The sequence below is a fragment of the Carcharodon carcharias genome, chromosome 7 (genome assembly GCF_017639515.1).
Source record: "Carcharodon carcharias isolate sCarCar2 chromosome 7, sCarCar2.pri, whole genome shotgun sequence".
NCBI classification, from domain to species: Eukaryota; Metazoa; Chordata; class Chondrichthyes; order Lamniformes; family Lamnidae; genus Carcharodon; species Carcharodon carcharias.
The window spans coordinates 157542649-157570245 of NC_054473.1; the positions used below are offsets into that span (position 1 = coordinate 157542649).

The 27597-nt window shown below is 43.0% G+C and overlaps 1 protein-coding gene across 1 annotated transcript in view; it reads right to left on the minus strand.

Annotated features, from left to right (window-relative positions):
• Window positions 1-3576: 3576 nt before the first annotated feature.
• The window catches only part of cpne7 (copine VII), a 192549-nt gene continuing 168528 nt past the window's right edge, over window positions 3577-27597 (minus strand). The window contains exons 11-15 of the mRNA XM_041191819.1: window positions 21562-21616; window positions 7950-8001; window positions 6866-6999; window positions 5850-6086; window positions 3577-3714 (exon numbers count right to left, since the gene is read on the minus strand). Of these exons, the coding sequence (XP_041047753.1) occupies window positions 3577-3714; window positions 5850-6086; window positions 6866-6999; window positions 7950-8001; window positions 21562-21616 (616 nt within the window). The remainder of the gene's footprint in view (window positions 3715-5849; window positions 6087-6865; window positions 7000-7949; window positions 8002-21561; window positions 21617-27597) is intronic.

Consider the following 27597-nt stretch of genomic DNA (forward strand, 5'->3'; position numbering starts at 1 on the left):
AGTCAGCACTCGCAGTCATCAGTGCCAGGCTTCACAGACAGCACCACATCACTTTTAGGGGGCTCACTGGCAGGTGTCTACCTACCAGATCAGCCATATGTGGATGGTTTTGCAATGGCTGTAGGGCTAGGGCTTGCTTGGGGAATGGGGAGAAGTGGGTTCACGCAAGGGAAGAGGCTGCAATTCGAGGGCTGTACTGGGGAAGGAGGGTAACCCAGGGTGTGTGGGGGGCATATTTTAATCTGTGCAAGTGGCCTCAAGATGGTGAGGGATGAGGAGGCAGTCTCCATAGGAAATGAGGCCAGATGGACATGTAAGGGAAGTGTGTGAGAATGGATGGTGATGTCTCTTGAGCTGGCAGTGAGTGAGGTGCCAGTGAATGAGTGGCGGGCTTGAGTGTGTGAGTTTAGAATGATGAGATGGTTACCATACTCTGGCTGCATGGATGAGTTCATTCATCCTCTATCAGCATTGGGTGGCCAACCTCTTCTGTGCGGCATTGGCACTGATCCCCACTGCCATCGCCTACCAAGCCGGAGTGGTAATGTTGCTGCCCCTCCTGCAGCCAGAGCAGGGTAGAGGACATCATAGCGGGCCTCCACAGTGTCCAAAAGGTGCTTGAGATTTGCAGTCTTCTTGTTTTTCAGGGCCATGTCTTCTTTGCTGCAATCCTGGGCTGGAAGCACTGAGCGTGGCTGTGCTTTAAATGTGGTGCCTGGCATGATGAAACGGTGAGGTGAGGTGTGGCAGGTGAATTGGAGCCCATCCACCATGGAATGCATAATTAATGTGGCGAGTTTGGGATATGGCGTGAAAATCCGCCATTGCGGCTGGAGGGTAAAATGTTGTTTTCCCCACCCACAACCACATTAGTGCAAATCCGGGACGATTCTGCCCATTGCTTCATTACAAACCATTATAAATTGGATACAATTTCCTGGAGGGCTATTTCGTAAGTTAGAATTGCAAAGGCTACTGAAAAATGTAGAAATATTTAAGACCAATCTTTAAAATCACGCTAATGACTAGGATATCATTCTTAATCATATCTATTTACATTTTTATTTCATTTTATTATTGAGCTGTAAATGGGAATTTATTTTTTAGATCCTTAAATTAGTCAAATCCCACAAATGTATGATGGTAGAGTGTTCAACATCATTTAGCAATGGCCCAAGCTATGATATGGGGTATAATTCTAACCTAACTCACCCAGAAGAAACTGATGCGATTATATGGCTGCTTGTTTTATATCTTTTTCAATTCTATTTCCCATTGGAAGTCATGGATAATAAAATTAAGCAAAGTATAAAACACATGGCCAGTCCCATCCCATCAGTTTTCCTTGCGAAGGGTTGGGTTAAGATTCCATCCATCAACTGAGACACATTCTGAAGAAAGATTCTTCACTCAAAATTTCAACTGACTTCAGTTCTTTCAAACGCATTTGCCTACGTATCTCCAGCAGTTTATGTTTTTGTTTCAGATTTCCAGCATTTTGTTTTTTTTGAGACATCTACCGAGCCTCCATTTACACTGCAGGTTTAGCATCAGTGAGAAGTGATTTCCATTTCCTACCAATTCTGTTGTGTATTGCAGATCTGGCCCTTAGCCCCGACTTTACTGTGAAGCAAATTAGTGAAACCCTAAAAAATCTCACTCTGTTTGGTGTGCGGTCAAGCTAGGCCCTGATTTATGATTTAATGTGTCACTTACACTTTAATTGCAATGTCAACGCAAAGTAAACCACTTCACGCTAACACTATGGTTGTGGTACAATTGCACTATAAGATATAAAACAGAAACTGGCAAAAATCCAGAAACCATTTTTTACATTATACGGCACTTGACAATGTCGGTTAAACAGTGTGAATTAAATGCTGTCCGTCAGGAATTCTGCAGCAAACCCTTAACAGGCAAAGGGAATTTGACTCATTGGTGCATATGTTTCACTTTCCCTTTGTTGATGCGCCTCATCTCTTCTGCACTGATAGCCATCCCCATCTCAACAGTTTGCCACATTATGTCTACTCAATTTCTTTCACTGTTTTCATATGTTTCCTGTTTTGTATCCTTTCTTTCTTTCCACCATCAGAAATGATCTATGCTCCGCTTTGGCCCAGCTTCATTCACTTTTTTGTTACGCAGGCCTAACTACCCAAATATTATATCATTCTTTATTTTCAGTTAATACCAGAGGAATCCTTGTGGCACTAGACACAGCAGTCAAGCCCAACACTCCATTCTATTTCCACAGCTATCTGAAAACTGGATGAAGCTCCAAGTCAGGGACTTTTAATCACGAGTGTTATTTCACTTGGAGCGTTACTGATATTAAGGGTGCTTCATTAAACTTATGCACTTAAAGAATGTTATTCTCAGGAAGGGATGTCTCAAACAGATTCTTTTTTGCAAATATGAAGCAATCAGGAGAAATGTTTTTAAAAAGTACCAAGACATCACTTGAACAGGACTTAATATCAGTAAAAATCGAAGTTATTCTGGCTCCTCTTACTCTGTCTGCCAAAAAATAAAAGGGTTTGCCAACAGCTTTTTCATGAAAACAGTGCCTTTTTAATTTTGTCTTCTTTCTGATATATTTCATACCTTCCTTTCCATATGTTCCCAGCATGCACTGTCCCCCAACAGGTAGGTGACCAAATCCTTACCTCTATTATTATTGTGTTAGTTGCTATGGAACTTTTGAGGGCATCCACCAGTCATTCCCTCCCTGTGATGTTTCCGTGTACACCCTGACACAGCTAACATCAGGAACTTCCTTGTGTTACAAGTGTCAACCAACCTCCAGCTACTTCATTTCACTCCAGGTGGTAGAACAAATTCATTGTATCACTGAGCCATTCACTAATATTATTACATACTTTTTGTTATAGCATCCCTGGACCAAAATGGCTGTTTTCAATTTTCTCCCATCATGGTAGCAGTCCAAAGCCGTAATTTTCCTCCAGTTTTAGCGTTTGCATACTAATTGATTCATGCATATTAAAAAGTAACAAGCAAAAAAAGATTTTGAAAAATTATTCAAAAATCATTTCCCCAGTATAACCACATGTTATATGAAGAAGTGTCTTAAGTATGGGGTTTTAAATCAAAATCTTCAGATTAACTATGAAGCCAAGAATGCAGGAACTATACAGCATGTGCCATATGTAGTTTGCTTTCTGCAATGGTTTTAATTGTTTTTTGAGGAAATTCTTCAAGACATGTGCCCTGGAAGGTAAAGCATCCTGTTCCTACATCCATTTTCCATTTATATTTCTATTCACTCCTGACGATATATATGTGCCATTAACTCAGAAAAGCACTGGAGCAATATGATGTGTCTGAGTATTGGCAGATTATTACCCAGTTCCATCTTTCAGCATTGACATTTTGCTGTGGTTGATCATTGCCATGGACCTTGTGATTTGTTTACTAGAATTATGGAAATTATTGAATGACTTTTTTTTATCTTAAAATATATGTAGAAAACCAGTTACATTACATGAATATTATTTTCACAGGCTGCCATATCATTCTCTTCTCGGAGACCTCCACATATAATGGTCAGTCCATTTATTCAGGCGTTGTACATGCTGACTCAGAGGAGTCCACAATTGGACATTTTGGTGCAATAGCCTTGTAACTGTAATATTCCACAACTTGTTTCGGAACTTCTGCTAAGACACATTTGGCCAAAGCTGCTGGAGAGGCCTGGAACACAGATCAAGACATCAATGAAGAAACCAACTTCTCTCTTGTTTCAGCTCATTGTACTTCCGTATCTAGCAACTTACAAAAGCAATAAAAATAAAACAAAATTAATTAATTCAAGCTTTAATGAGCATTATCTCCATGATAAAGTTGATCTCAAATGTTTACGCTTCTTCACAAACAGCAACTTTGCATTTACATTGTGTCTTTAACATAATTAAACATCCCAAGGTGCTTTGCAGCAGCATAATAAGATAAGATTTGACACAGAGCCAAATAAGAAGATTTGGGCTCGGATTTTGCAGTCCGTGGCGAAGCAATGGCGCACACCACTGACTGCGAAAAAGCAATCTTTGTGGTGAGGATCTCGCCTTTCCTGATGTCAGTTTAAATCTGGTGTCAGGTTAAGGGGGTCTCCAGGAGTCCAGCAACAGTGATGAAGCTGTTTACTTCCTTTTGAATGATTCCACTGGGTCACAAGGCTGGATTTTCAATCAAGGAGGCAGGTATTAAGAGGTGGGTAATTTTCCCAACTCTGAAATCCTACCTCCATACTGGAGGAGTCTGGCCATCATATTTTCTTGTCTGGAAGGCGGACTTAGGCTAGAGAGGGGCCTGCTGCCTCCAGAGGCAGGCCCAAGATGGCAATGGAGGTGAGCCAATGTTGAGGCTGGAGGTAAGAAGGCCTGTCTCTGTTTGTTGGACTATTGGCCCAGTTGTTATCATTGTTGTTAGAGCCTCTAGCCCTCATCACCCTCACCCATATCCATCCCCCTCCTCCTCCATGCCCCTCATATCTCCACACCCTCCAATATTTCCCATGCTCCCTCTGTCTCCATGCCCTCAATGCCTTCTCATATCTCTCATGTTCCCTCCATATCCTTGCTGTGCCCCCATGCCTCTCCATATCCTCTCACCCAGTGCATGCATGAGGTACACAACCAATGAGCCATATAATCACATTGGCAAGTTTTTGCAATGCTCACAAAAAAAAAAATCAACATTCCCTTTGAAATACATTGCCCCCCCCTTACCTTCTCATAAAGCTGTCAAACACAGGCAGTGGAAATCCCACTGAGGAAAGCTTTAATCCACTTATCACCTCTTAATCTTGTTCAAATAAACACATACATTGAAAAACCTCTTCAAAGAAAGATCAGGTTATTATAAGGTAGTAAAGATGTCAATCACACAAAGCTAGAAGTTCCTTTTGACAAACAGACTTCTATTGAGCTGAGTCCATTATTCAATCTTGGAGCCTGGCTAAGCATTCATAATGAGACCATCAGGTAACTATATCAATAAAAGCAGGTTGAGTAGATGGCCAAACATTAGTTTTTCCAGATGGCCTTATTGTGAATGCTTGGCTGAGATCTAAGAATGGCTAATGGACTCAACTCAGCAGGAGTCTGTATACTCAGTTGCAAAGGGGAGTGCTAGCTATGTGTGACTGACACTTTTATTATCTTATAATTACCCAATCTTTCTTTGAAGAGATTTTTCAATACATGTGTGCTTATTTGGACAAGATTAAGAGGTGTGAAGTGCATTAAAGCTTTCCTCAATGGGGCTTTCAATGCCTGTATTTGATTGATAGCCTAATGAGAAGGTGAAAGGAGCAATGTTTTTTCAAAGGGAATGGCAAAAGCATAATTGTTTCTTTTTGTTCCAGACTTGAAGCTAGGATTCTCCAATGGTTAACAACTCCTCTGAGGCGCCATGAACCATGTCTAACAAAGTGGGCCCGACTCCAACAAAAATGCAGAGAGTTTGAAATGCCCAACCCCTCAATGGATCTAACAAAGGCAGGAATCCTGCATATGGGCTCATTACCAACACCCTTACTCGTGATGGCAAAAGTTTCTGGAAATGGGAATGGGACAGGAATCCTGAAATCAGGTGCCACCCTCATTTTTAAACGTGGCTCAACATGGCCCAACTCCACAAAAATCCAGGCCACCATTTACTCTGAAGATTGTGATCTCTGTAATAGATCAAAAACTGTGAATGAATAGGTTACTGCTTAGGTTAAACTGTCTTATTTAGTTTAAAATCACGATCTCTCCTATCATGATTTTAAATAAAATACCTCTCTATAATAACAAGCATAACTCAAAAAATACTTTGGACCTTACATTTTTAAATTCACGGAAGGGGACAAATTGAACAATGTCTCGTAGTGCAGGTTCCCCCTTTGGAGATCGTAAAACCCCATCATCACCATCCAGTATCTGCATATCTGTAAAATCTGCATTGCCGACACCAACAATGATGATGGACATTGGTAGGTATGATGCTCGGACTATTGCCTCCCTTGTATCTGCCATGTCAGTGACAACACCATCAGTTAGGATCAGCAGGATAAAGTATTGCTGCAAAGATAAAAATAAGGTACAATCAGAACAGAAAAGTCCCCATATAAAAACCTTGAAGCAAGTAGAATTTATTCACTGTTATATTATTTTTCTGGTTTTACGGCAACATTGTCATTTTATGCAAAATTACTGAACTGCCTAATTGTTACTATTGCCTCAAACACTACTGAAGATGCCAACTTCTGATGTGGAATGGCTGTATCAGCTGCCATTCAAGTCCCTGTTCAGCTTTAAAGCCTTTTAGGAAATCCTGGGATTATCAAAGGTGCTATATAAATGCAACACACTTCCTTTTCTTTGTATGTGAGCTGAGACATTGAGCACCATTCATTCATGGGGGCTTCACAGCCAACCTCAATCCTTTTGTTTACCTTACAGGGGCATTTTTCAGCTGAAGTAATGGTGGGGATGGCTATTAACTGCAGGAATCCTGGCAGATTTTTTTTCATTGCAAGCCCAGGGGTGTTAAAATTAATTCATCCTATTAAAGCTGAGATCAGCAATGTAGCACAGGCCAAGCATCAAAGCTGGGACCCCTTAATCAATATGGTTCCTTAGCTTATGACATGGCACATTTACTCACGAATCCAGTTAAATAGCCTGAAATAACACATTGGTCTGCTCAACATTCCTAGCAGCCCCAGGTAGGGAGAGGAGTGACTAAAAGATCAACTAGTGCGTGTAAAGATTTCAAATGGCTACCTACATCAGATTGCAAGCTGCGTCCTCTGTGCGTTTCTGAGATCTATGTTTTTTGTTAAGTAAGATATACATACAGATGCTTCTTTTGTCTTCTCCTCCTCAGCAGCCACCTTAGCCACTTTCCCTATGATAGGGGACACATTGGTTGGGCCATAGAGCTGGATTTTGGGTAGGCAGCTCTGATATGATTCAACAACTCCCTGTATTCCTTTAACAAAAAAAAGAAAGAATTCAGTTAGAAGTTGCTATCGTATATATACAGTGATATAAAAGATCACAAACCTTGAGCATAATATACGAAAGCAAGAGATTTATACGTCCATGCCTGCACACCCAATCCTCCAGCAGTCCTCCAGTCCATCACATATATTGAAACAGGTTATATATTATTTGTGCTAATGCTGAATGTTTTTTGTGACCGCTCTAACCAGATAGCATTCATTTGCTTCTAAAACAAATGGCATTTTCAGCACTTTGGGGTTTGATTTGGGAAATCATTGGGCTTCTTTGAGAAAATAACACACCTAGTGACATGGAAACCCAGAGGATATCATAGATTTAGGTTTTAGCAAAGCTTTTGACAGTGTGCAGCACAGGAGATTGACCGAAGACATGGATGAGGCTTGCAGCATTAAATGGACTGAAGTAGGGATGGCAGTGGGAAATAATAGGAACTAGGTGGACATTGTGATGGACATTGTAAAAATGAGAATGGCTGTTACAAGTCACTTGGCCATTATAGGCCTTTTCCACTTCATGAAATAAAAACAGAAAATGCTGAAAAAACTCAGCAGGTCTGGTAGCATCTGTGGAGAAAGAAACAGAGTTAACGTTTCGAGTCTGTATGACTCTTCTTCAAGAAGGATCATACAGGCTCGAAACATTAACTCTGTTTCTCTCTCCATAGATGCTACCAGACCTGCCGAGTTTTTCCATCATTTTCTGTATTTATTAGCACAAATTGGAGCTGTGCTCCACAGTGTAAAGTGATGCGAGAGGGCCTCCTTAAGGGGTCTCATATTACAGGTCTCTATGGGATCTAACCCCATAGTCATACAGCCACATCTGCATTGCTCTGAAACGTAAACTATATCACAGCGACACATAAGTGACAGGAAAAACCACATCTTCAATTGAGTGAAACTGGTTTTGGCTTACCTTCACATTCATCATTTTCTGAATTGAAGTTAATGGCAAAATTATGTGAAACCTGTAAAAGGAAGTAATCCAGTGAAATAAAATGACTTACATTCTTCCATTCACAAGGAAAGCATATTCTATTATTTTGGCTGATCTAAGCCGCACTTGCCATGACCTGCTCATTCTCCATTGGAAAAGGAGCTATGAAGATGATTCACACTGAATTTGCAATTATACCATGTAATGTCTCATGTGTGAAGTATCCCTTTTACATTCACAGCAGTGAAAATCACATTGACTGACAGCATAAGCAGGCAGCATCTGGCTGATATTAAATTTAATTTTGATTCTAATTTTGAGGCACATCTATCCATGGTTAGTGCTAGTGCACTGTTATTGTTTACAAAACCACTACAGATAATGTCTCCCAATACTGTACTGACAAAAATGCTGTTTGAAGGGAAAAAAGGATTAACAACACTTATATCACACCTTCCTCGGAGAAACTGAGATTTCCCAAAGTAATTTTACAAGGGATTCATCAAGTGAACATGGAAAGTATATTTGTCATCATGCCTGTGACTCAATTCAGACCTGGTCTCAGGGGTGAAAGATGGGTATTAATCCAATCTGTTCTTCAGTCTGCTTATAATTCCATTCATTTCAGTGGAAAATTTTATAAAACCAGAAGTAACAAACAATAAGCAAGCTTAAAAATCACAGAGTTTGTTCTTCCATCAGGCCCGTCATCAAAAAAATGAGCCATGATTAGAAGTAAAAATCAGGTCTGGCACATTTGGGAGTATGATTACCTTTCAGTATCAATTTTATGCTTTTGTACACTTAATTTTTCTTTGTACATTTTGTGCTAGGTAAAGGTGAAGGATCTCAGTTCTGGTGATCTGAACATTTTTCCACTTTCTTGCACCTTGTTTCACGATCAAATATTGCCAAATGAAATGCAGAATAAGAGGTTGATTCCTCTAGCCTAGCCATCCTCAGCCACAAAAATAGGAAAACATCCTGTACAATAGCAGCATTTCTTATGGAAGTCACTGATAGCGAAAGACTGAGATATCAGTTTTGTACCAAGTCGTGTCAAGTTATGGATAATTCTGTCTTGCAGATTTGTGGCCACTAAAAACTGAGATTTCCCAAAGTAATTTTACAAGGGATTCATCAAGTGAACATGGAAAGTACATTTGTCATAATGCCTGTGACTCAATTCAGACCTGGTCTCAGGGGTGAAAGATTGATCCAGTCTGTTCTCCAGTCCGCTTATAGTTCCATTCATTTCAGTGGAAGATTTTATAAAACCAGAAGTAACAAGCAATAAGCAAGCTTAAAAAAACTAATTACTTAGGATTTTAGCAAATTTTAAGATCCTCAATTAGAATTGCCTATTAGCCTTGCTCCAACCCAACTCTGCAACATCCTCCATATATCAACATTTATATATTAAACCACAGGACCTCAAGAGAAGTGGCCACAAACATTGCTGGAAGAGTATTTTTTTCCTTCCTGAATCTAATTTCAAATCAGTTGGCTGTATTCAGAGAAAAGAAAATAATTGTGTAATCAGACAACTTTATGCCTGTGCTTGAGAAACTCACATTGTGAGGGATGTGGAGATCGGGACAAAATACTCCAGTGGTCTTAGAATGCATCATTTTTTAAAAAATGGACAACTTGAAACCATTCACAATTAATACCATTTCTCATTAACAAGCCAAGCTGTACCTGTCCAGCACTCTATGGCCTGATTTTTACCCTTGGCAGGCGGGCACGATTGGCGGTCCCACGACCGGTCAGGAAAAAGGCCACCCGCCCGCGATCGGCCCCCGACTGCGATTTCACACTGGCTGGCCATTTAAGGCCCACCCAGCACGAAACATGTCTTCCCAATGGTCAGGTAGGGCCGGGCGGGGGCAGTGGTGACCCAGCGGGCGGTTAAAAACAGCACAGGCAGCTCCTTGAAGGCTGCCAGGGAAGAACATATCTTCTGCTTTCTGAAGGCTGAAGCCATGACCTCAAATGTGGCTGGAGATGCCAGGCGGGAGGCCAGGTCAAGTGGGAACTCGGCCCCACGGTTTTCGGATGAGTGCCTCGCGGTCCTCGCGGTAAGAGTGCAGTGCACAGAGGTGAGAGTTTCAGATGCTGCAAACATTCCTGTGTAGACTCTTCATTGATGGGAACCTCAAACCTGGAGTCCCCATTGATCATTGAAAGATGATGGTACCATGGCGCAGATCTCCATTGTCTCACCAGGGTGCCTGGGATGCACAGTGACAGTGTGATGACTTTATCTAATGACATGTCCTTTTTCTCCCTTAAATTCGCCAGCAGCCACTCAATCACAGGATCCGGAAGAGCCACACCTTATGCCAGAGAACCACTAGGCTCACACCCACTCTTTGAACCAGGCACCAGTGCAGATACCAGCACCTTGGTGGGCAGTAGATCTTCAGCTAGAATGTCGAAGCACAGGGGTGAGGGCGGAGGGCTGCTGGAGACCAGGATAATGCTTAGTTGAAGGCAAGTGATGAGCCTCTGGAGTCATCCATTAGGTGGCAGATGCTGGACATCCAGCGGGATATGTGGGAGGATACGGCGGAGATCCATGAGAGTATGCGTGCCATGGTCTCTGCTGTGGGGGAGTCCATGTGGAGCATGCTCACTGCATTGACCCTGATGGCCGAGTGCACTGCCTCCTCCATTGAGAGTGGCGACTCTCATGGAGAAGCAATTCTAGGGTCAGAATCAGGGGTTTCTGGGGTTGCACTTGGACCTGCAAGCCCTCATCCAGGTGGTCAGTGCCTGTGTGGGAGATGGATGAGGGACTTAGTATCCCGGCTAGGTTCCATAAGACCATAAGACATAGGAGCAGAAATTAGGCCATTCGGCCCATCAAGTCTGCTCTGCCATTCAATCATGGCTGATAAGTTTCTCAACCCCATTCTCCTGCCTTCTCCCCGTCCATCATTGTTGAGCAGGTAAGTCCAGAGCAACCTCACGTTGGCGCTTGTTGCCTCTGCAGGCTCCTCTCAGGAGGCTCTGGTTGGCGGGAGCAGCTCCTCCGCCCCTCTGCCAGTGACAGTGACACCAGATGAGGATCGATGACCTGGAAGAGGACAGCCGTGGCACTAGCTACTCCCTCCCAGGCAGGGGCAGCACAGGCTCTGGCCAGATGACAACCGCCAAGGTCATCAAGGCCAACAAGACAGCAGAGTCAGCAGGCTGTCTCCAATGCCACCGCCAGAGAAGGCGGGGCGGGGGACGCGGTGCAGCACCAAGATGTAGCACTCGCAAACATATGTGTAAGGCACCATGAGCACAAGAGGATCTGGTCAGGGGTGATCTTCTGTTCTGTATTGTTTTGTTTATGTTTTCTGGTCTGGGAATGAAAGTTATGTTAATTTTTTTGGATTGTCAAAATGACATAAATTTTTTTGGTCGTATAGGCCTGAATGTGCTTCACATTTTTACAATTTTGGTGCAGGGTATGCCAATATGTAATGCTGGATGTGAGTGGCTCTAAACTTTATTGAACAGGCACCTAATGAACCTTTGGTTCAAATGAAAGGGTCATTTCAGACTTCTGGGTTGGAGACAGCAGCCCTGGCATGAGGTGGAAGCAGATTTTTCGCAGCCTAGCTGAAGGAGCATTGGATCAAGGCGTCCCTGCCTCCTTGAAGGATACAGAGGTCTGCCTCCACACCCAGAGTGTTCTCCTCAACAAGCTCCTCTTCTGAATCATTACTGGATTCATCCACTGTGGCCTGTGGAGCTGCGTCAACATCCTCTTCCTCCAGTGGCTCCCCCCTTGCCAGTGCCAGGTTGTGGAGAGCGCAGCATGCAGTCACTATCAGTGATGCCTACTCTGCAGGTTATTGTAGTGCTCCCCCTGAACGATCCAGGCCTCGGAAGCGCATCTTCAGAAGGCCCAGGTCCCCTCTATCACTGCCCTTGTGGAGACTTGACTCCTATTATAACATTGCTCTGCCTCCCTTCATGGGTGGTGGAGAGGCATCATGACCCACCTTTTCAACAGATAGCCTTGTCACCCAGCAGTCAGCCATCCAATTGGGCTGGAGCACTGAAAAGCCTCAGCACCTGGGAGTGTCTGAGGATATAAGCGGCATGGGAGCTGCCAGGGTACCTTGCACAGACTTGCAGAATCTGCATCCTGTGGTTGCACACTGTCTGGAAGTTCATGGAGTGGAATCCTTCCTGATGGCCACATGTGTGCAATCAATTGCACCCTGGATGTGGGGGAACCCAGCAATCACTGCAAACCCTCTGGCTCGCTCAGCCTGGCTGGTGTCTTCCATGCGGAAATGAATAAACATCATTACCAGCCTGAACAGAGCTTCTGTCACCAGCTTAATGCAACTGTGGACAGCTGATTGGGACAATCCACACAGATCCCCCACTGACCCCTGGATAGAGCCAGAGGCATAGAAGTTGAGGGCCGCTGTGACCTTCAGAGCCACTGGCATGGGGTGTCCACCCAGTCGGAGCTGATCTCAGGCCTAATCATCTGACAAATGGAGATCACAGTCTCCTTGGAGAGGCGGAGCTTCCTTCAGCATTGCACTTCAGACATATTGAGGTAGCTGCATGTCTGCCTGTAATCCCTGGCAGCAGGATAGTGGCATCTTCTGGGGCACCTTCCATCTTGAACTTCCTGCTGGCCATGTCCCCCTGAGCCTGCACCTCCCCTCCCACAGGTCCCTCTCCTGGAAGCTACATTGGGACACCTGGCTTCCTCTCCCTTCTGCTCCTCTCTTCCACCTCAGAGGACAGCACAATCCCCATTACCAGGGTCACAGAAGGCTGTCTGATACCTGGAAGAGTCCACATGGTCAGAATCCTCCGGGGGGACCTTGGAGACACCAATGATTCCTGAAATGAAGCCTCGAAATGCTAAGAATGAAGCTCAGAACTCAGGTGAAGCTGTCAAGTTCAAATAATCAACCAGCAGCAAACAATCTAAACTCCTCACTACTCACAATGGCAATGCTGCTGACCCTTTTTATCCCACCCTTGGATAAGGTTTTGCAAAAGTGGGCTTGCCCATTTTGCCCGTGCAACAAGCGCAAAATCGCATGAGCAACGTAAAATTGAGTTTTTAATGGCCTTAAGTGGCTTTTTAATTAATGGTGGGTGCAGCTCCAAACCAGCGTGATCTGAAGATTGCCCACATGTGGGATGAGATCGGGACGTTTGCCTGATGTTTTCTCATGCTATTTTATGCAAGGCGTAAAATTCTGCCCAATAAGTCTCAGGTAAAAGTGAATGGAATTCTGGGATTTGGTGTCTATCAGTGACGTGCATTGGTAATATGATAAAAACAAAAAACTGCGGATGCTGGAAATCCAAAACAAAAACAGAATTACCTGGAAAAACTCAGCAGGTCTGGCAGCATCGGCGGAGAAGAAAAGAGTTGACGTTTCGAGTCCTCATGTTCTGCTGATGGGTCATGAGGACTCGAAACGTCAACTCTTTTCTTCTCCGCTGATGCTGCCAGACTTGCTGAGTTTTTCCAGGTAATTCTGTTTTTGTTTTGGTAATATAATATAAAATAATATATTAGTCCACCAGTCTGACATGTTTGCTGCATTCTCACCCTACTCTCATTTGTATGGTCAACTCATTTGCATGTGCTTCTGAAATTTATTAACACAAATCCTGTGTAACATGAAAATATTAAGCTAAGAGATCTTGGAATTTAACAGTACAGACTTTATAAAGCCAGGAATGGCTGCAAATTATACCAATAGACTAAGGAACAGCATGTAAATTGGGAACTTTTTGCTAGACTGAGCTCACTGTCAGGAGCTTACAGCATGCTGTATTTTTTGTGTCACTTTTTGAACAAGGAGGAGGTCTGTCAGTGGCATCCAAAGAAGGGACCAGGATATTGGAAGGAGGCAAAGAGAGGCTCAAAATTTTACAGAAAATGATCTACAAAACTTTCTGAATGCGAAGCAGCAGAGAGAGACAGACTGTTGTATGCCCACAGGAGGAAAGCATAAAAACTTATTTCACATGCCATGTGGAGGGAGCTGGCAGTGGGACTAAGTGCCAACTCTTTCACAACAGAACTGCAGACACACAATCTGGATACTGAGTGAAAGGCTACTTCTGCTCAGGGCTGTTAAGGGAATATGCTGTGGGAGCTCACAAAGCTTCAGTGGTGCCAACAATGTCCACCTGCGTCTTGGGAAAAATGGCTGGATGGCCCTATCTTGCTGTTGGCCTGTTGCTTTGCCAAACTGGATGAATTCCCCAGCTTTGAAGAAAGATATGTTAATTATCTGATGAATACATACACAAACTGTGCCCTCAATCATGTTATACAGATTTTGCAGCTGCCTGAATTAAGGCAGTGTGATAAAATTGTGTGGACATGGCCATCATAGGCACAGGAAAGGGCAGCAGGTCGCATGCATGGCAAGGAGGCTTTATTGCCTCCTTGATCAATTGCACTCCTTTGCTGTACAGTTCCCCACTAACTCTTCATCGGGCCTGGTTTACACATTTTTTTCGGGAGGATGAATATCTTGTAGGGAATAATCTTCCCATATGCTGCCTCATTATCCTTATGTCCATGCTCTCCTCCTCCTCCTCTTCCATGATAATAGCCAGAATTATCCGGCCCCAATGGCATCAGGCACCATGGCGGGTGATGGGTAACAATATGGCGAGAAGCCCAACAATCAGTTTCATGCCGTCGTGATACCAGTTTGCGATCGTCCACTCCACCTGTAAATGGCAGGCTGTGTTTCCCGCCACCTCATGTCGGGGACGTAATTTCAATACTTCAGCATCTCATTGTAACCCCTGCTCACCCCCCATGCTGGATCATCTGGATCACGCCGACGTGTCTCACAACTGTACATAAGCGATGAGCACCTGGTGAGCTGCACTTCGCTCAGGACTTTGAGGTTTGTTTGCCTACCTTTCTTCGGGCAGCACTTGAGGTCATCAGTGCCAGGCTTCGCAGACACCACAAAGCTTTTAGGGGGGTTCACAGGCAGATCTCTAGCTACCAGGTCAGCTGTAAGGTAGGGGTGGCTTTTTAATGGCTGCAGGGCTAGGGCTTGCTTGGGTATGGGGGAGAAGTGGCCTCAGGGAGGTGAAGAGGCTTCAGGGCGAGGGCCGTGCTGGGGATGGGGGGGGGGTGTCCCAGGGCATGTGTGTGGGGGCACATGTTGATCTGTGCAAGTGGCTGTTAAGAGGTGAGGGTGAGGAGGCAGTCTCCAGAGGAGATGAGGCCAGATGGAGAAGAGGTGGTGTGTGTAAGAGAAGGTGCCACTATCTTGCTGGGACCAATGTTTTGGTGAAATATATAACTAGGACTGTGGAAAGGGATTTAAGCTAAAATAGGGGGTGAAGGTTAGGTGAATGGGGGTTTAGAAAACTAGAGAGAAAAGTCAAGATAATAGAGCAGTGCAGTGATTTGGGTAAAGACAAGCAGAGTGAGAAAGGAAGGGAAAGAGAGTTCAATGGTAATAGTGCATCAGCAAGTAAGGTCTATGCAAATAATAGTAGTAAAAAGTAAAATTAAAGGCTCATTATCTGAATTCACAAAACATTTGCAATAAGATAGGTGAATGAATGCTACAAATAGAGATAAATAGTTCAGATCTGATCACCAAATACAGTGTCATGGTTACAAGATGATCAAGGTAGGGAGATAAATATTCCAGGGCACACATTTTAAAAAGACAGGCAGAATGGATAAGGAGGAGGAGCAGCCCTGATAGTCAGGCATGGCATAAGGATTGTAGTGAGAAAGGACCTTGGATTAGAACATCACAAAGTAGAATCAGCATTGGGTAGAGATTAAGAATAACAAAGGTCAGTAAACACTGCGGGAGTAGTTTATAGGCACCCCTAACAGTGATCATACCATTGGACAGAGCATTAAACAAAAAATTATTGGAGCTTGTAACAAAAGCAATGTAATAATTGTGGGGGACTTTAATCCTCATAGAGACTGGACCAATCAAATTAAGAAATGTGGTCTGGAAGATACGTTTATGGAATGCTTTCTTGACATTTGCCTGGAATAATATGTTGTGGAACCAATTAGGGATAAAGCTATTTTGCATAGTAAAAGCTTTTTTGAGAAAAGTTGATCATAGTACAATAGAATTCTATATTAATTTTGAATGTGACATACTGGAGTCCTAAACAAGACTCTTAAACTTAAACAAAGTCAATTAAAAAGGTAAGGGGGGGGAGCTGATGTGGTAAGTAGATTTAAACGTTTGGCGATAAATAAACATTGAAAGAAACAATTCAAAAAGTTCAACAAAAATACATTCCATTAAAAAGAAAAAACCAGCAAGGAAGATCATCCCTGGCTTACTAGAGAAGTTCAGGATAATAATAGATTAAAAGAAGGGGTTCAAAGAAAAATAGTAAACCTGAGGATTGGCAGTGTTTTAGGAACCAGCAAAGGGCTACTAAAAGGTTGATAAGAAGGGAAATATTGAATATGAAGGTAAACTAGCCAGGGATATAAAAACAGATTGTTGAAACTTTTACAAGTATATAAAAAGGAGGAGCGTAGCTAAAGTAAACATTGGTCCCTTGGAGGCATAGGTAGGAGAAATTATTTTGTGGAATGAGGAACTGGGAAAACTATTGAACAAATATTTTGTGTGTCTTCACAGTAGAAGACACAGATTACATGCTAGAAATAGAGGGCAAGGGACTAATAAGAGTAAGGACCTTAAGGTAATTAATATCAGCAGAGAAAACATATTGGAGAAACTTAAGAGACTAGAATCCATCAAATCCCCAGAAGCTGATGGCCTGCATCCCAGGGATCTAAAAAAGGTAACTGCAGAGACAGTGGATGTGTTAGTTATGATTTTACAAAGTTCACTAAATTCTCGAATGGTCCCAGCAGATTGGAAGTTAGCAAATATGACATCATTATTCAGAAAGGAGGGAGAGAGAAAACAAAGAATTACAAGCCAGTTAGCCTGACATCAGTTGTGGGGAAAATGGTGGAATCTATTATTAAGGAGGCCTTACCTATGTACTTAGAAAATCATAGGAAGATCAAGCAAAATCAACATGCTCTTACAAAAGGGAAATTGTGTTTGACAAATTTCTTAGAGTTTTTTGAAGATGTAAGTAATGGGGGAGATAGAGGGAACAAGTAGATGTAATATACTTGGATTTCCAAAAGGAATTGGCCAGAATTTTCCAGCCCCATTAACATCGGGGGTCATAGCGGGCATGATTGGACAATATGGCAAGAAGGCCAAAAACCACTTTCACACCATTGTGAAACCAGTTTGCGTTCATTCGTTCCACCTGTTAACGATGGGCCACCTTTCCCACCACCAGCTGTCGCAAACCTAAGTTCAATGCATTTGCATCTCATCATCTTGCCTGCTCGTCAGAATCATCTCCCCAACATCAAGTTTACCACTCACATCGGTGGGAAAACATGCTGGCCCAGAACACGTCTTGACAAGTGTGACGTGCAGAAGTCAGAACTTACCGTTAGGGCCTTGATCAGATCGCAGGCATCTGAAAAGCGGAAGAGGCTGGAGCAACCAAATCCTGGATGAACATGTGCATCACATGCTGGGTGGATTTTCAGGGTCAGGGCTCCGCTGCGAAGCAGCTCACAAGAGGTGGGAGGTCTCAGCTGATGTCTTGGGTCTGCTTCGGGACATCACGGTGTTGGCCATGGGCTGCTTTGAGTAATCATCAAGGGGGGGGAGAGAAAAGTCCAGCTGTGAGTGGGAGAGGGAGGTGCAATGATTGTGGGGTGGTGGTGGAAGAGGAAGGTCTAGGTTTGACTGGGAGAGGAAGGTGTACCGAGGGGTGGGGTGAGGTTGGGAAGTGGGGACGAAAGGTGACGGGGGGTTCAGATTGGGAGGCAGGGGAGGGAGAATGGTGGAAGGGGGTGTAATGCGGAGAATGTGGAAACTGGGGAGGTAGGTGAAAAGGAGAAGGAATGTGTAAGGGAAGGAGTTCGGGGTGGAAGGTGTTCAGAGGGAAGAAGGGCTTCGGGGGGAGAAAGTAATGTGGGGGGAGGAAGGAGTTCGGAGGAGGGGCAGGACTTCGTGGGGAGGAAGGAGTTCAGAAGGGGGAAGGGCTTCAGGGATAGAAAGGAATTTGGAGGGGGGAAGGCAATGGAAGGAGATCAAAGGGGGAAAGGAGTTCAGAGGGGGAAGGAGTCCAGGGGAAGGAAGGAGTCAGGAGGGAGTAAGGGTGGAAGACGGGGTAAGGGGAGGTGGGGGGAGCATCCAGGTGAAAGTGCAAGGGAGGGTTCTGTGGAGTCATTGAATTCCTCCTGGGGAACAAACTGAGGGTGGGCATGGTAGGAGGGAATGGTGAGTATGGGAGCGGGGCAGGGAGAGCCAGAAAGATGTGAGGGTGAGGGTGTGATGGTGGTGATAGAATGGACCGTGGGAGTGGTTGATGGGGACTCGGAGGCAGTTGCGGACCCTAAGGGTGGGAAGGAGGAGGTCAGGAGGGTCAATGCGGATGGGGGCAGGATTCTCAGAAGCATAGGGAATGTGCACATTCATCTGGACATCTTGAAAAGAAAAGGGTTCTGGTTGGTAGCTGATGGTGGGGACATGGAAGGCGATGCCAGGGGGGTGAAGAGTGATAGGAGAAAGGACATGGGTGACTTGCAGAGGCAAAAGGACAGGAGAGCTGAGAAGAAATCTTACTATGACCATGTTTTTGAAATAAAAAGTGAGAGGAGCCTTGTGTTTGGCGGGCACAAGTGCTGCATGGGAATGTGATCAGTGGATGGGTGCAGATCCAGGTCAGCTGAACAACTGAAAGAGATCCCTAGCAGGCAGCATTGAAAATGCTCGGGACATTGAGATAAGTGTGGTGGGGGAAGGCTCCACATGTGCAATGATTGGCCCTGTTGCCTCTGATAACTTTAGCGTGGGTTCTCTGGAGAGCCAAGGACTTGGGGGACCCGGCTTGCTTTGTCTGTCCTCCTGTGGGCCAGCTGCTTCTTCTGTGGTGACAGAGGATGAGGTTGAGGGGGTCACAGGCGAGGGGGACTCAGAGGAAGAGGACAGCCTCTGAGATTTCTGAATGGATGACCCTGGGTGTCCCGCTGCTGCTCCTCCTTCCTTCGGGTGTCCAAGGGCTCTGGCCTGATTCCTTGAAGGGAAGGAGCACCTGGAGGGACATCTAGGTGCCCCGTTTCCCTCTCGCGTTGCCTCGGCAGGAACTCACCTATGGCTACCGCGATGGACTGCAGGCCTGTGTGCATCTCCGCGTTCTGCTGGACTGCGCTCTCTGTGGCATCCCAAGGACATCTCAATGCATGTACAAAGTGATGCAATGGAAACCACTTCATCAGAGAGCAGGCAGACGCACTCCTCCAACTCGTGTGCCACTCTGCTGAGGGCTGCCAGCAGATATAGACAGATTAAATGAGTGGGCAGCAACGTGGCAGATGGAATGTGGAGAACTGTGAGGTTTTTCATTTGGGTAGTAAGGACAGATCATCAGAATATTTTTTAAAAGGCATGAAACTTATAAATGTTGATGTTCAGAGGGACTTGTACAAGGAGCAGGGAAATTTAGCATGCAGGTACAGCAAGACTTTAGGAAGGCAAATGGCATGTTGGCCTTTATTGCAAAAGGATTGGAGCACAAGAATGAGGACATCTTCTACAACTGTATAAAGCTTTGGTGAGACCATGCCTGGAATACTGTACACAGTTTTGGTTTCCATATCTACAGGACAATATACTTACCTTGGAGGTGGTACAGCAAGGGTTCAATGGATTGGTCCCTGGAATGAAAGGGTTGTCCTATGATGAGAGGCTAAATTGGACCTATTTTCTCTGGAGTTTAGAAGAATGAGAGGTGATCCCATTGAAACATACAAGATTCTGAAAGGGCTTGACAGAGTAAACACTGAGGAGTTGTTTCCACTGGTTCCAGAATCTAGAACATCAGAGCACTGTTCCAGGGTAAGAGCAAATCATTTAAGACTGAGATGAGGAGAGATTTCTTCATTCAAAGGGTTATGAATCTTTGGAATTCTCAATGAAAGAGAGTTGTGGATTCTCCATCGTTGAGTATATTTAAGACTGAGATAAACAGATTTTTGATCTCTCAGCCAATCAATGGACATAGGAAGCAGGCAGGAAAGTGCAGTTGAGACAGAAGATCAGCCATGATTATACAAGATAGCAAAGTAGGCTCAAAGGGCCATCTTCTTTAGTCCTGTTCCTATTTCTTATGTTCTTATCTTCTTATTGTAGTTTAATGGTTTGAGCAAACTTTGCCACATCTAGTGTTAACTTGTTCATCTGGAGAGACTGAAGGAAAACATGCGTGAAAAGCACAGAGAACTGGTCCGCATCTCAAACGATTTCATTGTTACAACAAGTAGATGTAGTGCATTGCGACCTAACTCCTATAAAGGAAAGTTGTTCGGACTCCTTACAGGTGCAGTGGACACCAGTGAACCCAATGACATATCTATGACAGACATAAATTAATACATATCATTTATACGCTACTGAGCCCTATTAACAATACATCTATTTAAATAAATGTATATGCAGGAATGAAATGTAAAATAGGCTAATTCAAAAGATTCTGCTCAATCTACACTCATGAAATTAATATCAGGCTATGATTCAGCAGTGGGTCTTCAGTGGTAGCAGAAGTTTCCTTTTCTATTCACATTACCAGTCCATCCATATGCTATCATATCACATAAACATAGAGAAATTAAAGTTATGAGAATTAAACATAGAAATTGAATTCTGGGCACTCACATAGGTTACGTATACAGTCCGTCAGAAAGAATCAAGTTAAAGTGAAGTTTCTCACAAACAAGAGGTCGGAATGTAAAAGATACAAACACATATTTTTCATTTGCCATAGTGTAAGCTGATATTTTTAAAAAATAAGCAATAATAGATTTAACTTTTCACAAGCCTGCTTGGATGATGAGTCTACACATTTACTTTACTGGTTAGATAGAAATCAGGATGAAAAATGTAAAGGGTGAAGGCAGTTGTGAACAAATACTACATTAAATGCATTTTCCTGGAACATAAATAACAAATGATCAGAATGCAAAGCGAATACATAAATAAATTACCTAAGGCATGCAACATATTGAAATTTGATCTCCTTCATTCATAGCAGTGGGAGAGAGTTTTGTCCAAAACGTATTAGTAAAATTAAATGTAAAATATTACATAACACAGTAGAGCGAGCCAAATTTCCTCAATGTATTTTAATAAGATCATTGCCAACAGTAGATTTGGAAAGAGAAAAAGGGGAAAGATGCAGACAGAGCAGATTGTTAGTCAACTAAAGACATCTTAAGAATGCATGTAAATCAGCAGTGGGTATGAGCAGTGAGCAGAGAGGAGGCGCCATGAATGGAAAGGCATTGAACAGGAGCAAGTTGTCTTTCATGAAGGACTTGGTACAAAACTCGGATGAAAGAAAAACAGAGATATATATAGAATAAAGAGGAACATATATACAAAAGACAAAAGTGAAATAAAAGGAAAGAAACTGGGACAGCAATAGCACACTAAACAACACAACTCAATGAACCTGTTTCTGAAAGGCAGCAAATATTACTTACCACATAATTAGGAGGAATTCTTGCTCCAAATCCTAAGGCAGAGAACTTCTTGTCACTAAAGGATTTAAATTTAAACATTGATCAAAAGAAAAGATAATGTTATCAAATTAAATACAATTTCATCAAAGATCTTGGCAATGTGAAAAGTTGCTGTTTTAACATCAGGAGAGGATGGGCAAGTCTTTACATTTGTCTTCTCTTTCAGATGAACATCATTTTAATTGCAAGTTTCTGGTGAGAATGCACTGGTTTCATTTAGATTTCCACCCGCTTTCATTGAATGAGAATGTTGTAATATGCCTTCAAGGGATTGCAACATGACATCACTAAAAGGAAGTGTGTCATGTGATCCAGTTTTAGTTTCACTTTTGTGTTTGAGATGAGTAGGTACACATGCACATGCACACAGCTCTGCAGCTCTGGTGTCTTCAAGCTTTATGCCTCTGTATAAATGTTCCCATGTGCCTAGTCTCAATAAATGAACCCACAACCTGTTTACCAAACTCCTTATGAGTGATTGCTGTCTTTATATCATTGTAAAAACATGACAGAGGTCACAGCAACTTTAAATGCCTGGTCTCATTAACGTATTATCAGTTGGTGGGAAGCAGCTATGGAAATTCAGGCCCTCAGCTGCCTGTCTCTGCTCTTCCTGGCCTCACAAAGGAAAGTCAAAAGTTAACAGTAATCACATGGCAGGACGGGGTTTCAAAGAAGAAATAGTGGGAGCTTGTCAGAAAAGTACGATAATTATCATGGGGGATTTTAATCTACATATCGACTGGGGCAACCAGATGGGCAAAGGTAGCATAGATGACAAATTCATAGAATGTTATCGGGATAATTTCTTAGATCAGCACATTCTAGAGCCAGCCAAGGAGCAGGCTATACTGGACCTGGTATTGTGCAGTGAGATAGGGTTAATTAATGACCTCATAGTGAAGTTGCCCCGAGGCAGCAGTGATTATAATATGATTGAACTTTACATTCAGTTTGAGGGAGAGAAGACTGGGTCTAACACTAGTATTTTAAACTGAAATAAGGGCAATTACAAGGGCATGAAAGCAGAACTAATGAGGATAGATCAATAGAGGTCCAGTGGCAGATATTTAAGGGGATATTTCAGAATACATAGAATAGATACATTCCAACAAGAAAGAAACATTCCAAGGGGAGGATCCACCATCCGTGGTTAACTAAAAAAGTTAAAGATAATATCAAACTTAAAGAAAAAGCATATTATTGTGCAAAGATGGGTGGCAGGTCAGAAGATTGGATAGAATGTAAAAAACAACAAAGGATGATTAAAAGATTAATAAGGAGGGAAAAATTAAAGTATGAGAGAAAGCTAGCTAGAAATATAAAGACAGGCAGTAAAAGTTTCTATAGATATTTTAAAAAGAAAAGAGTTAAGAAAGTGAGCGTTGGTCCTATAGAAAGTAAGTCTGAGGAATTAATAATAGAAAATAAGGAGACGGCAGATGAATTGAATATCTAATAGAATGTTATTGTCTATTGCAAGGGGATTGAATACAGGAGTAGGGAGGTTATCCTTCAATTATACAGGGCATTGGTGAGGCCACATCTGGAGTACCTCTATGCAGTACTGGTCTCCTTATTTAAGGAAAGATATAAATGCACTAGAAACAGTTCAGAGAAGGCTTACTTGATTAATACCTGGGATGGGCGGGTTATCTTATGAGGAAAGACATGACAGGCGAGGCTTGTATCCACTGGAGCTTAGAAGAGTAAGAAGCAACTTGATTGAAACATATAAGATCCTGAAGGGACTTGACAGGGTGAATGTGGAGAAGACGTTTCCTCTTATGGGAGAATCTATAACTCGAGTTCACTGTTTCACGATAAGGAGTCGCTCATTTAGGACAGAGATGAGGAATAATTTTTTCTCTCAGAGGGTTGTGAGGCTTTGGAATTCTCTTCCTCAAAAGGTGGTTGAGGTAGAGTCCTTGAATATCTTTAACGCAGAGCTAGAGAGATCCTTGATAAGCAAAGGGGTGAAAGGTTATCGGGGGTAGGCAGGAATATACGGTTAAAATCAGGTCAGCCATGATCTTACTGAATGGCTGAGCAGGCTTGAGGGGCCGAATGGCCCACTCCTCTTCCTAATTTGTACGCTCGTAAGAACTTTTATTGAATGATCTCTTCTGTTTTCAATCCTCTCCTGACTAGAATTCACCTGGCAAGAAAGCCACATTGACTTGCCTGCTCAGCAATTTCACAATGGGGGCGGGTTTAGATGATCCCACCAGACTTTGATTTACACATTTAAAAATGAATGACATTGGAAGAATAGGTTAAAATTGAAGATGTTAGGTACCTGGCAAGATGTAAGTAGGCAAGTTGCCTGGTCAGTTTTAGCTGCCTAACCATCAGTCAGAAAGGGTTAAAATCGAGCCCATTGATTTTAGTCTTGAACATGTCAATTGAATAAGCATGTGCTATAAAATAGTGAAGTATCTTTTCTTTTGTTTGCTACTTGTTTTAATTATTTATTTATAGGTCTTTAAATGATAAATGATAAATCAGTGGCAATCCCTTGTTACATTCTTGAATAATAAAAGAAATTCCAACTGGCATTTTTTCATTTGTTATTTTCTCCTTCATTTTTGATCTCTCCAATCTACACATCTCCTGCCGCTGAGAGCATGTTCAGAGAACCTGTTCACAGACCTTCAATGATGGTTTCTCTGAACTAGCTGCCAAGAGGAATGCAAGAACACCCCAGAGATGCAGTTGCCTTCAGTTTCCCTTCCTTCCTGCAGGGAGGTATTTGACATCTGCTCATTGCTTCCACACAGCAATGCGGTTGAAATTAAGAGCTTCCAGTGGAGCTGGGAATTAAAGTGGCCTCCAACTATTCTACAGCATCACTCATTGTTCCAATCATTACCTCACTTTTGTTTGTGGTAAGCCTCATCTTGTCTGTTGGTCCATTGTAGCAAACAATGGAAAAGTAGCAGTGTTAGTACTAACCCTTTATAGTATTATTCCCACACCTATCAGCTTGCTCCAACCCAGAGCCCTGCCAGTAACTTTCTTTTGGTATTCAAAATCAAGGGAAAATTGCAGACCTGGCAGTGACATTAGCTAACCACAAATGCATAATTTATAAATAGTTAATGGGGGTCAGAAATACAAAGGAGCTGGCCATTTGTTATCATTTGGGTTAGCATATGTGTCCTAAGGACCTCTCTTTGTTAAGTCTCTGGCTCTGGCTGTGTCTCAAGGCCCCTTCGCAGATGCAGGAAAATACTGGCCACCACTTGGATGGCCACTATATAGTGCGCTTCATGGCTATCCTAAACTCCAACCACCTCCGTCTCATTCCACTTGACCAATTGGCAGCAGCTTTGGCCACTCAGCTCAGGTGCAGGCATCATCCTAATCTGCACTGCAAGGCTGCGCTTAGCTTGGACCATTGGGGAGATTAGTTCAAACCTTAATAAAGACATTGCAAGGGGCTCTGAGAGCCACCACCACTGACTGCGCCATGGCCATCTTTCGCAAACTTGCCCAGTTGGCCAATTATTGTGCTGCCCCTTAAAACTCACATTAATTTGCAGGCAGCACCTGAGAGGTGAAAAATTCTGGAGCATTTGGTGGCACATTCATGCTTTTGCATTGTTTGAGTGGGCAGAAAAGCTTCAGAGGCCCAACTCCATACATCTCAATGGAGCTGCAGCTGAACGGTCTCAGTTGCGGAAGAATGCTCACTTTTGACAAGCTTTTCAAACCCACCACCCCCCCTGCACCCCGGCATGTGCTCATGTACTTCCATCAGTCAGTGCTACCTTGCCAGCACCCCCCAGCACCCCCCAGCACCCCCCAGGCCTTACCCGCACTGCAGCCCTTGCCCCGGCACTGCACTGAAAGCCAGCTGGGAAAAAGCGACTTGCCTGTGCCCCTCGCCAAATGTGTGGCGCATCCTCCTTGATATCCCATAGCAATCCTCACGAGCAGTGTGCAAGGTTGTGCGCACTCACCTCTAAGTTCCCCTTAAAGTTCAGCTCGCCAGGTGCAGGCCTTTCAAAGGCAGTTCTAAATCATGCCATTCCAAAGTCACTCCGACATGGGAGATAAATTTGACGTGGGGGTATGATTCCAGCAAGCAGGCACAATGATGAGATGCAAATGCATTAAAATGAAGTTCCCGACATTGGATGGTGGGAAACGCAGCCCGCCATTGACAGGTGGAGTGGATGATCGCAAACTGGTTTCACGATGGCGTAAAACTGATTTTTGGCCCTCTCATCATATTGCACGCATGCGCTGCCAAACACGTCTGTTTCCAATGGGAGTGGAAAATTCTGGCCAGAGTGTTAGCTGGAGTGTTGAACTCCAAAGTGGCACTGCTGGCATCAATTCAGCATTGCAAGCTGATTGCTGATATTATTTGCCTGCTTTGAATACTTACCATGGACCACAACCTTCAGAATAGCAGTATCAAAGCTTCACACTTAACTATGAAAATCTATTTTTTGAAAAGACTGTTTCATTACCCTTGAAGACTACCTGACATCAATAGCTAATCAAATGGGTTGGAGCTAAAAACATGTTTTAGGACTCGGAATACATTCCCAGCACAAGAGCTAATGTCCTCACCAAATTGCAAACAATATGATTCACCTCACAGCTGTGGGTGCCATTTTGGAGCGCTAATGGCACTTATAACACACAAAATTAGACACCATCGAACCCAATTTCTTACCCCTCATCTCATCAGTTGGAGCTAAAACTAAAATCAGGTGTCAAAGGTCAGCTTTCTAACCAGATAATGTAATTGCTTCCATCTAGATGCTTCAAATTTCCAAAGACTTGGCTAATGGAAGATAAATATTGGATCTCATTGCTCTGCTGGTGCAATTTTGCTATATAATAGTTTGCTGGCGAAGAAAGGCAATCATCAGGCATGGAAAAAGGCTGAATGAATTGACAAAAATATCAGCACAGATGGTTGAAGGCAGTAATTCTGAGCTTTGTTTAGCAGCAGCAGAAAATGGAAAATAACAAATCTGTTTTTTTTTTAATTAGCATAGAAGAAAATCAGAACGGCTGTTCTTGAAGCCCTTAAATCATCATATGATTTGTCTTGAATTGTCCATGCCAGGAGCACTATTTGTGGCATTCATATACAATGGACTTGAATTAAACTCACTTAAAACCCATCCACTTACACTTGAAATCGGCCCCTACATATGTCGACACTGGCCAATTTATAGTAGCATTGCCCTAACACAACTTCTGGAATACTGGCAGCAAAACTTTACACTTAACTGTGAAAATCTTTTTTTTTACTGAGAATTTCATTACTTATGAAGCGTACCTGCCATCAATAGCCAATCAAATGAATTGGAGCTAAAAACAAGTTATAGGATTCAGAATTCCCCTTCCATTCAGCAAACATTCTTTCCGTGCATCAAGGTAATGAGGCAAACACATCAGCAATCCAATAAAACACAGCTATTAGCCAGGGAAATCAAATTTATGGTCAGTGTGAGTTTTCTGCACTTGTGACATGTGTGTCAGTCTATCAAGGAGAAAAGTCAGGTCTTAATATTGTCATGAAGACAGGAAATTGTATTGAGTGAGATCTACCTATAACTTCACCAGCTAATCAAAAATATATTGACTGTTTAAAGAGGGCCTGCTTTTCTAAAAAACTAAGAAAAAATACTGACCAAAGACGTCTACTATCAGTCATCTGATGTCTGATACTGTACATTGACTACTTTTCTGGAAAGCTCCTATATGGATTGCATTGCAGACCTCCCTGACATATTGTATGGAATTTCACATCTTGGGGTGGGGTGTCAAGATCCACTTCAAAAAGGGACTCTTGAAAAGAACACAAAGCGCTAGACTTTAATCAACTGTAATTCTGTTAAGATAAAGGGAACTGCTAACCACCCAGATAACCAATGACATTCAAACCTTCCTGTGGAGGATGAAAGAACCCCATATCATGTTAGTTTCTACTATCTTGAAATGTGTCAAAAGTTTCTGAGATGAAAGGTC